Source organism: Lactuca virosa, chromosome 1 (assembly GCF_052849685.1).
Source record: "Lactuca virosa cultivar CGN04683 chromosome 1, Lactuca_virosa_CGN04683_v6, whole genome shotgun sequence".
NCBI classification, from domain to species: Eukaryota; Viridiplantae; Streptophyta; class Magnoliopsida; order Asterales; family Asteraceae; genus Lactuca; species Lactuca virosa.
The window spans coordinates 94,725,060-94,735,766 of NC_136426.1; the positions used below are offsets into that span (position 1 = coordinate 94,725,060).

General features: G+C 33.0%; 2 protein-coding genes across 4 annotated transcripts; both read left to right on the forward strand.

The window, feature by feature from the left end:
• Positions 1-2,412: 2,412 nt before the first annotated feature.
• Positions 2,413-4,989, forward strand: LOC145151528 (protein PSK SIMULATOR 1-like). 2 transcript variants are annotated; one of them, XM_079075350.1, is made up of 2 exons: positions 2,413-2,566; positions 3,352-4,989. In XM_079075350.1, the coding sequence occupies exon 2, from the start codon at positions 3,391-3,393 to the stop codon at positions 4,861-4,863; it is 1,473 nt and encodes a 490-aa protein (XP_078931476.1). In that variant the 5' UTR covers positions 2,413-2,566; positions 3,352-3,390; the 3' UTR covers positions 4,864-4,989. The 2 variants fall into 2 exon arrangements, with proteins under 2 accessions (XP_078931476.1, XP_078931475.1); XM_079075349.1 differs by having other exon boundaries at positions 3,355-4,989.
• A 2,962-nt stretch (positions 4,990-7,951) lies between these two features.
• On the forward strand, positions 7,952-10,707 carry LOC145151554 (protein PSK SIMULATOR 1-like). 2 transcript variants are annotated; one of them, XM_079075352.1, is made up of 2 exons: positions 7,952-8,153; positions 8,918-10,707. In XM_079075352.1, exon 2 carries the CDS (start codon positions 8,969-8,971, stop codon positions 10,436-10,438), a length of 1,470 nt encoding a protein of 489 aa, XP_078931478.1. In that variant the 5' UTR covers positions 7,952-8,153; positions 8,918-8,968; the 3' UTR covers positions 10,439-10,707. The 2 variants fall into 2 exon arrangements, with proteins under 2 accessions (XP_078931478.1, XP_078931477.1); XM_079075351.1 differs by having other exon boundaries at positions 8,921-10,707.

A 10,707-nucleotide genomic window follows, 5' to 3' on the forward strand; every position in this document is an offset into this window, starting at 1 on the left:
CTCAGAACTGTCGGTTTTTGAACTGGAACCGCCTTAAGTGGTTCCGGTTCCGGTTCTCGTTTTTTCGGAACCGCTACCCGCTGGGTACCCGCCGTAACCGGTTTATATATATATATATATATATATATATATATATATATATATATATATATATATATATGTGTGTGTGTGTGTGTGTGTGTGTTACTTAGACCAGTTTAGAATATATATTGGTCCAATTTTGTCCGTCTTTGGTCCGAATTGACTTGATTCGGATCAAAATAAATTGCGGTTTTATCGACAAAAGTTAACAAAATTAATGTAACCGGGTTACCCGCTCCCGGAACCGGAACCGCCGGTTCCGGGACTGGTTCCAAACATTTAAGAACTGCCTAGAGCGGTTCCGATTCTGGTTCTAACTTTCTAGGAACCGCCGGTTCCGGTTCCAGTTCCGGTTCTCGCCAAATGAGGCGGGTACCCGCCTATGCTCATCCCTAGTAAGAATCGTCCCTTCCAAGCACAATCTGTGCAAAATAGGGATCTTCATTGTATAGACCCAGTGGCGGAGGCAGTAGGGGGCTGCCGGGTACTCTGCCCCCCTAATTCTCTTTTCAAATTGCAGCTATATGTTATTGATAAGATAAGCCAACGGTAAACTCTTAGCCCACAATCCCACATCGATTAATTGATAATTCTTGAGCCCTCTCAGTTATTTTTAAAAAACAATTATTATTATACAAATATAAAACAATGAGTCAACAGAGTATAAGAATTATGAGGCCACGTTTACTTTATAACCACCGCCTTCACCCCTTTCATTTTAATTTAATTTACTATTAATCAATAGTCATATATATCAATTTGTAAGTTGTAAGAATAAGCCATTTGTTTAAAATAACGCTTATTAATTCTTTGTGTGTGTTTTTTTTTTAATTTAGACTTTATATTTTTATTATATTATTGCGATGTGAAACTATCAGCCTCCCTTATCCGTAAATCCTGGCTTCGCCCCTGTATAGACCAAAAAAACCATTCTCTGACCGTAGACATAAAAATAATTGCATATTACCCCACCTATCAATACGGATACGAACATTCAAAGCCACATCACATTCGATCATCACATGATCAACATTCTCCTCATAGTTATGACAAATGGAGCATAATAATCTAGTTTAAGGACCTGTTCAGCAAAACTAACCGGTAACAGTTAACTGGTAGCGTTTTGTTTAAATTGAACACTAGAAGTCTATAGTGTCAAACGGGGGTTTCTTGTTTAAAACGGAACATTTTGTTAAACGCTGTAAACTCTCATACGCTCCGACGTAAGTTAAAATCAAAATCATTTTTTTTTCCAAGTCAATTGTTTGGTCAACAAAAAGAGCAAAGGTTATAATAAGTAAAATCAAATCATTTCTTCCGGACAAGTCAATTTTTGGTCTAAAAAAACACCTATAAAAATCCTTAATTGCTAGAACTTTGACATAATAAAACAAATATGTTGTTGTGTAACGATTGCATGGAATTTACAACGTTATGGACAAGAAAATACAAACATCGGGCAAGTCTTGTTTCAACCAAAAGGACAACGAAAAAAAAAAAAAAAAACTCTTCCAACTTGTTAACAACCAAACACCTTAACATGCCAATGAGTATGAAAGAATATGTTTTGATTTTATTGTTCTTATAGTTAATTAATATTATAACAAAAAATACAGATAATTAATCTTATACTAATGGCGGGTACAATATAAGATGCTAAACATATGTCACAACAAGTTAGAATGGACAAATGTTATTACTATATGACCAGTTTTCATTTCCAGCTTCCGCATTTCTTTTTTTCTTTTTGCAGTAAAACAGATTTTATTTTATTGACAGTTGACCGAAGAATCATACATATATATATTTACCAATTTTCTTTTGAACTTTAAAAAACTTTAATGTATTTAAGTGATTCACACACACACATGCATCATACATACAACTTAATAGTTTAAATTTAGATAAAAGATTTCTAAAAAACAAAATTTGATGTATACATTCATGCGTTTATATTAAAAAAATCAAACAATGACTTACAAACAAATTGACATATTCAATAGGGGTTGTCTTGGGTATGAGTCACAAACTCACAATGGTAGGTAGTTTTTTTATCAAATATTTTATATCATTAATCAAACTATTATCCTATTGTGAAATTAATTGATTTTTATTGTAGGTAATCCTTTTGTGAAATTCATAAACAAACTATTACTTTTTTTTTTAAAGTATTTCACCGATCTTGTATAGCATACTTTTAATAAAATAATACATTTATTTTTTTATGGACGTTAAAAATCATAATAAAATAATAATGTTCCCTACACGACGTCGTTTGTTAACATATCTCCTAAAGATCCGCTTAACAGATCATTCCATCGGATTCGCCGATTTGGGTTGCATTTATATCGAATCCTTTTTCACTCACGTTTCTGTTGGGATTCTCACAACAGAAAAAAAACCCATTCCACCTGTCTCTCTGTGGTTCTTCTTCGCCGGTCAATGTTGCTTCGAACACCTCTGCTGCTCTGCTTCTGAATTCTATGTGAGTTTTCTTGTTCAAAACCCAGATAATATGTTGCAATTATCGATTCGAATCTGCAATTTGTAATGAAATTTCATGTGGGTGTTGATTGAAGAAAAATATCTTCTTCATTTTCTCAATTTGTTAAGTTTCTGGTGCTTTGAATGAAAATTAAAACAATTTGTAGTGAGTTTTCTTGTTTCTGCTTACGAATTCTTAGTGATTCTTGTTTCATTTCCCCCGTTAGTTGTATAGAATCTGTGATTTGTTGTGAAATTTCATGAGGATATCGATGGAAGAATCGATATTTTGCATTTTCTCAATCTGCTTAGTTTCCACTGCTTCAAATGCAGAATCAAATCAATTTAGTGCGAGTTTTCTTGTTTCTGCTTCCGATTCCGAATTATCTGTAACTTTTCTTGGTTTAAACCAACATAATATGTTACACCATCAACTCAAATCTATGATTTATTGTGAAATTTCATGTGGGTATCGGTAGAAAAACAATTTTTTTTTCTTTTGTGTTCTCTAAATTTGTTTAATCTTGTTTCTGGTTATGAATTGTTTGGGGTTTCCTTATCTTTTTGCCTCTTCGAATGCGGGATTAAACCAAGGTTTTGATACCAAAAGATTTCAAGATTTATACCAAGTGTTATAAAGTTCGATTCTTGATCTTGTAAGGGGCAAATTAGTTAGCTTTTCAACTTCAATATACAATAGATTCATTCCAGTTATAGATTAATTCATGAGCTTTTTTACTTCACAAAGAAATCTATTTTAGCTTGAACATCTTATTGTTTCTTTAGCAGGATAAGTGAATACCCACCGAGGTTTTCATCAACTTCATGGGGATCGAAACAATGAAAGAATCACCTTGGTTTACTAGCATCTGGAAACCTTCACGTAAACCCACAATCTTGGAGCCCAAAAAACCCGTTATTGGCATCATGTCATTCGAAGTCTCCAAATCAATGACAAAAATAGCCAATTTATGGCAATTCCTAACCGATAAACAAATGACCCGGTTCCAAGACCAACTCAGTAACTCAGTTGGAACTCAGAAACTCGTTTCAGATGACCACAATTACCTCATGGAGCTTTCACTACTTGAAATCCTGGTCAACATCAAGTGTGTGGCTCAAGCCGTGGCTAGGCTTGGGAAAAAGTCAACGGACCCAATTTATCATAATCTTGACCACATTTTCGATAATCCTATGGAGATTGATGATTATTGGTGTAGGTGGGAGTATAAATTGAAGAAAATGGAGAAAAAGGTCAAAAAGATAAAGAGATTTGCTGCAATTACTTCACAGTTATATGAAGAATTAGAAGTGTTATATGAGCTCGAAAACGCTTTCAAAAGAATGCAAGAAAATGATAACACAGATCACTTGAAATTACACGAATTCGAGAAGAAAGTGATGTGGCAACGTGAAGATGTCGCTGGTCTACGTGAGATTTCCGTGTGGGTGCGACCGTATGATTACATTGTCAGGCTACTGGTTCGATCGCTTTTCACAATAGTCTATAGGGTGAAGGGCGTTTTCGGAATATTGAAAAGAAGCTCGCCTCATATGTCTCGTGAAGGAAGTGATGTTCGTGATGGTAGTTGTTTTGCGCGTAGTAATTCCATTTCTGCCCTTGTATCGATCAACCCTTTCGAACGTGATATTAAGATGTCAATGTCGAATCTTGGAGATAAAGCAGTAAAATCAAGAAACTCGGGTCATATCAAATCACTCAAAACGGGTTGTGTTTCATTCGATTCCAAGAAAAGATTGTTAAAGGATCAAAAACCGACACTTGGTGAAGCGGGTTTATCTCTTCATTATGCAAATGTGATTATATTTATCGAAAGATTAGCGATTTCGCCTCACTTTATTTGTCCTGAAGCACGAGAAGATCTTTATCAAATGTTGACCACAAGAATCAAGAACTCGTTTAGAGTGAAAATTAAAAACGAGGGTGTCAAGGTTTATAGTCGTGATGTTGCATATGAGTGGAGTTCATTGATGCAAAAAACTCTCAATTGGTTGGCTCCACTTGCTCATAATATGATAAAATGGCATTCTGAGAGGATTTTTGAGAAGCAACGAATGGGTTTGGGTGGAATTGTGCTTCTTGTTAATACTTTACATTATGCGGATCAAGTGAAGTGTGAAGATGCAATTACTGAGCTTGTTATGGGGCTTCATTATGTTTCGAGATTTGGGAGAGAGATTAATGATAAGGCTTTTGTGGGTTGTGGGTATGATAGAGAATTTGATGGTTATTTGGTTCATAAGTGTAAGATTGATAGATTCGATTGCGTTATATGAGTAATTTGCTGTGAGATAAAATGACACATAATTTGACCAAGATAGAGATTTGACTAAGATTATGACACATAATTTGCAGAGAACATAGAGAGATAAAATGGTAAAAAATGGCTTGTAATAACAGATATAGAGTTGTCATCTTTTCAAAAAGAATAAATAAAGAAAAGTATGACATTGTAAAGAAAACTTACTTTGTTTGAAACCATTCTGAGCTCATATTCATTGCTGCATATTTCACAATGATCACTTCACAAAAAGTGTGATTATTATGTTCTACGAATAAGAAAAATACCACAATTAGAAGTCTCTCATTCGGGTCATATTGCATCTGATATGCCACTTATGAGATTATCTGATAAGAGGTAGGGTCTCATTCAATCAGCAACTATCAAATAATTTTTTAATAACTTTTATCAAATGTTTTTAAAAGTATATGCAAATATTAAAAAATAGACCGCGTATGGTTTAAAAATTGGTTTTATCCGCTTATAACACATATTGAAAGCTTTCAAAGGTCTATGGTCACAACCAATATCAAATCATTTTTTTTAGAAGTTGATGTTTTTGTCAAGAAAGAGAAAGTGTTTATAATAATTGAGATAGAGAAGTTGATGTTTTTGTCAAGAAAGGGAAAATGTTTATAATAATTAAAGATCAAATCATATATTTTTCTTTGATCAATATGAGATAAATGTTCATAAAAAACTCAACATTTCTAGAACTTTGAATGAGTAAATGACTTATTGTATTACCAAATGGAAGACATTTACAACTTTTAAGGACAACAAAATACAAACAACATCCAAAAGGAAAATGTTGTTTCTACAACAGCACAAACATGGAATAACCATCTACATGAATAAACGTGTTTGTTAAAAGTCAAATATATCAATATGTCTCAATTAGAGTGCATGTTGATCTTATCATATTTTGTTAAAATAATTAGGTTTTTAGAGAAAAAAAAAGGTTTGTCTAGTTTAAAAAGTGTCTAGCAATAAACTCGAACTTATATAAACTTCATCAGCCAAAGATCCGACCTAATGAAGACAACCTTATCAACCGTAGTGGTGCTTACAATATAAGATGCCAAGCATATATCACAACAGTGTTTTAGAATGGATAAATGTTAAGACCTATGACCAGTTGTGGATTCATTTCCAATTTCGGCATTTTTGTTAATAAAACAAATATTGTTTAATTGACCAACAACATACATTTAGTTGGTAATTTAGTAACAATTTAAAGAAAATGGCCTAAACATATTAAAGGGTCCTTTAGAATTCAGCTTGTAACTATTTCGTTTATACTTCCAATTATACATGCATAAACATATACAACTAAAATTTGATATGAAAATTGGCATTGACTAATGGGGGAACTCTGTTTCCATCAAATCAGGGCGAGCGTCGGGGTCCTGGGGCTAAGGATCCTCGTAAGTAAAAAACTGGGGATAGGAAGGAGGTCGGATATTGTATTACCCACATCACCCGTCTCAATTTAAACCCTAATTAAATTTCATCCCACATTTTTAAAATATTAAATCTAACAATTCATAACGTAATTAGGCTTATGGAGTTCATAGCAACAAATTTGTGTTAGAATTATGATATTATGAAGAAAAATCCTTTGTGAGAGTGAGGAATATAGACTTTGAAGAGGCCTTATAAACATGTCTTCAAACTATATGAAAATGGGTAAAGTTAGTGCAAAGACATTGAATTTTAAATAAAATCCAAAATTAATTTTTTGTCAATTAATTAATAAATGTATTAATCAGTCTTTTTAATTGTTTTTTATAGTTGAGATCGGTTTTGACATGTTCTAATTGTCAAATGAAACCTATAAATATCACAATGGTTCTAGATTTGATATATATATATATATATATATATATATATATATATATATATATATATATATATATATATATATATATATATGCCGTTCCAAACATATTTTGGACTTGTGTAAAAAGAAATAAAAGGGTCTTTAAAATACATAAATTCCATCAATTTTTTTATAATAACTTAATAATTGAAAGAAATTTACTTAAACTAGCTTCTAAATATAACATTTTATTATATATATATATATATATATATATATATATATATATATATATATATATACACACACACACAATAAAATACATAAAAAATTTGGGCATTTTTAAATGATGGAGCTTGGACGGTCACCCCTATCGTCTACTCTCTGGGACGGGCATGAACACAATAAACGTTGAATTTTGTTCCTTGGTTTTCATCGGTTCATATTGGCTACAAACTGTTGATTAAGGCATGTCTCAATCTTTGATGTTTATGCTTGTGTTTCATATCAAATATGTTTTCTGATTTGTATTTGTATTAAATGACGCTACGTTAAGGCATGTCTTAATCTTTGATGTTTATGTTTATGATTCGCATTCAAGTATGTTCTCTAATTTATATTTGTATTAAATTTCAATAGAATTTCCTTTGTTTCAAAAAGGCTTAGCGGCACAGCTTGTTGCCCGTTTGTCATCTCACTCATTGTACGATGACAATTAAAATATTGGTGAAATGAAGTATTATATACAAAAAAAAAATAATAATAATCTCTTGATAAATAATGAAGTTGTTACAATTTATAAAGATCATAATAATCGATAATTAACCCTTATTTGTGTCGTGTTAATATGTCTTAGAGTGATTATTTCAATGGTAATAAACTTCCTTTTATAGATAATTAAATATTTTATTACACTAACAAGACATGAACGAAATAAAGTCACTAATTTAATTAGTGTAGACACGTTTTCTCAAATCTATTATCATAATCAAACATCATGTTTTTATGAATAGTAAATGATTTCATGGTAGGTAAAATTTTGTCAAACCTATTAACTACTATACCATGATGGAACAATTAGTTTTTTTTTATCAGTAAGTGTATTTGTCGTAGTATAGTTTTAATTGAATATTTCTTTTATGTTGGAAAAAAATATTTTATCTGAATTTGTTATTTAATCTATGAAATGATTAGACACAGCAGACACCAAAAGAAATAAAAAGTTATGCACGTCGCAAATCGTATTAAGGCCTCTTTCACGACGTCGTTCCTAACAAATCGCCTAAAGATCCGGTTAACAGATCAGTCCACAGGATTCACCGATTTTGGGCGCATTTATTTCTAGTCCTTTTCACTGACGTTTCTATTGCAGCTCTCACAACAGAAAAAATCTATCCACCTGTCTCTCAAGGGTTAATGCTGCTTCGAACATCTATCTCTGCATCTCTGCTTCCGATTTCTATGTGAGTTTTCTTGTTTAAAACCCAGATTATATGTTGCATTATCGATTCAAATCTGTAATTTGATAGAAGAAAGGATATTTTGCATTTTTTTACTCAATTTATTTAGTTTCCGGTCGCACAAATGCATAATTAAAACAATTTGTAGTGAGTTCTCTTGTTTCTACTTACTAATTCTCTGTGCTTCTTGTTTCGAGCATCAAATCTGTGATTTTTTTGTGAAATTTCATGTGGGTTTTCTTATTTCTGCTTCCCAATTGTATGTGGATTTTCTTGCTTCAAACAAGATGGTATGTTGCAGTCTTGCAGACTTGCAGTATCGACTCAGAACTGTAATTTGTTTTTGAAACTCAAGTGGGTATTTCTAAAAGAAACGATCTTTTGTGTTTTCTCAATTTGTTTACTTTCTGCTGCTTCAGATACATAATTAAATCAATTTATGGTTAGCATTCTTCTTTCAGCTTATCAAATTGTTTGTGGATTTCTTGATTCGACCTAGAGGACGATCGATCCATATCAGTAATTTCTTTTTGATACTTCATGTGGGTCTTGATAAAAGCCACGATATTTTGTATTTTCTCAAATTTCTTAGCTTTTTGCCTCTTCAAATGCGAAATTAAACCAAGGTTTTCCTACCAAGTTTTTTCAAAATTTGTTATCTTTATAGGGGCAAATGAGCAAGCATTTTAACTTCAAAATTGATTAGATTTATGTGAGTTATTGATGAATTCAATTATTTTTAACTGGAAATCTTATCGTTTCGTTAGCAGGATTAGTAAATAAACACCAAGATTTTTTTGTAACTTTCTGTTTCAAGAATGGGGATCGAAACAATCAAGGAGTTATCATGGTTTACTACTATTTGGAAATCTTCACGGAAACCCACAATTTTTGAGCCCAAAAAACCATTAATCGGGATCATGTCATTCGAAGTCTCCAGATTAATGGCAAAAATAGCTAACTTATGGCAATTCCTATCCGATAAACAAATGACCCGGTTACAAGACCAACTCAGTAACTCAATTGGAACTCAGAAACTCGTTTCAGATGACCACAATTACCTCATGGAGCTTGCACTACTTGAAATCCTAGAAAACATCAAGTGTGTGGCTCAAGCCGTGGCTAGGCTCGGGAAAAAGTCAACAGATCCAATTTATCATAATCTTGACCACATTTTTGATAACCCTCTTGAAATCGATGTTAATTGGTGTGGGTGGGAGTATAAATTGAAGAAAATGGAAAAACAAGTTAAAAAAATGAAGAGATTTGCTGCAGTTACTTCACAGTTGTATGAAGAATTGGAAGTGTTATATGAGCTCGAAAATGGTTTACAAAGAAAGCAAGAAAATAACACGGATGCAATGAAATTACACGAATTTGAGAAGAAAGTGATGTGGCAACGTGAAGAGGTCGCTGGTCTGCGTGAGATGTCAGTGTGGGTTTGCCCGTATGATTACATTCTCAGACTACTAGTTCAATCGCTTTTCACAATAGTCAATAGGGTGAAGGGCGTTTTCGGAATAACACAAAGATCCTCGGCTCATATCTCACGTGGAGGAAGTGATATTCGAAAGGGTAGTTGTTTTGCGCGAAGTAATTCCATTTCTGCCCTTGTATCGGTCTACCCTTTTGAACGTGACATTAAGAGGTCAGCATCGAATCTTGGAGATAAAGCTATAAAATCAAGAAACTCGGGTCATATCAAATCACTAAAAACGGGTTACATTTTGTTCGATTCCAAGAAAAGATTGTTACATGATCAAAAACCAACACTTGGTGACGCGGGTTTATCTCTTCATTATGCAAATGTGATTATATTTATTGAAAGATTAGCGATTTCGCCTCACTTTATTTGTCCTGAAGCACGAGGAGATCTTTATCAAATGTTAACCACAAGAATCAAGAACTCATTTAGAGTGAAAATTAGAAACGAGGGTTTCAAGGTTTATAGCCGTGTTGTTGCACATGAGTGGAGTTCATTGATGCAAAAAACACTCGATTGGTTGTCCCCACTTGCTCATAATATGATAGAATGGCATTCTGAGAGGAATTTTGAGAAGCAACGAATGGGTTTGGGAGGAAATGTGCTTCTTGTTAATACTTTACATTATGCGGATCAAGTGAAGTGTGAAGATGCAATTACAGAGCTTGTAATGGGGCTTCATTATGTTTCAAGATTTGGGAGAGAGATTAATGATAAAGCTTTTTTGGGGTCTGCGTGTGGTATGGAGTGTGAGGATTATTCGGTTCATAAGTGTAAGATAGGTCCGATTGGGATATATGACTAATTGGGTGTGAGATTTTTGTCTTCGTGACATAATGGTATTTGTTGAGATCTTGTTTAGTTTGTTTGGATAACATGGTTCTCTTTTGAGTTTGAGATGGATGAGTCTCATGTAGAGTGTAAACTTAGGTCTTGTTTATTGTTGTTGTAAAATGTAAATAACATTCCACGTTGCTGGATGCTCGTGGTTTGTTTGGAAACCTTAGCGTGTCTTGGTGCATTTGACAATTTTACTATCATTTGTATAAAGTTTCGTGTGAGGTGTTTGTTCAA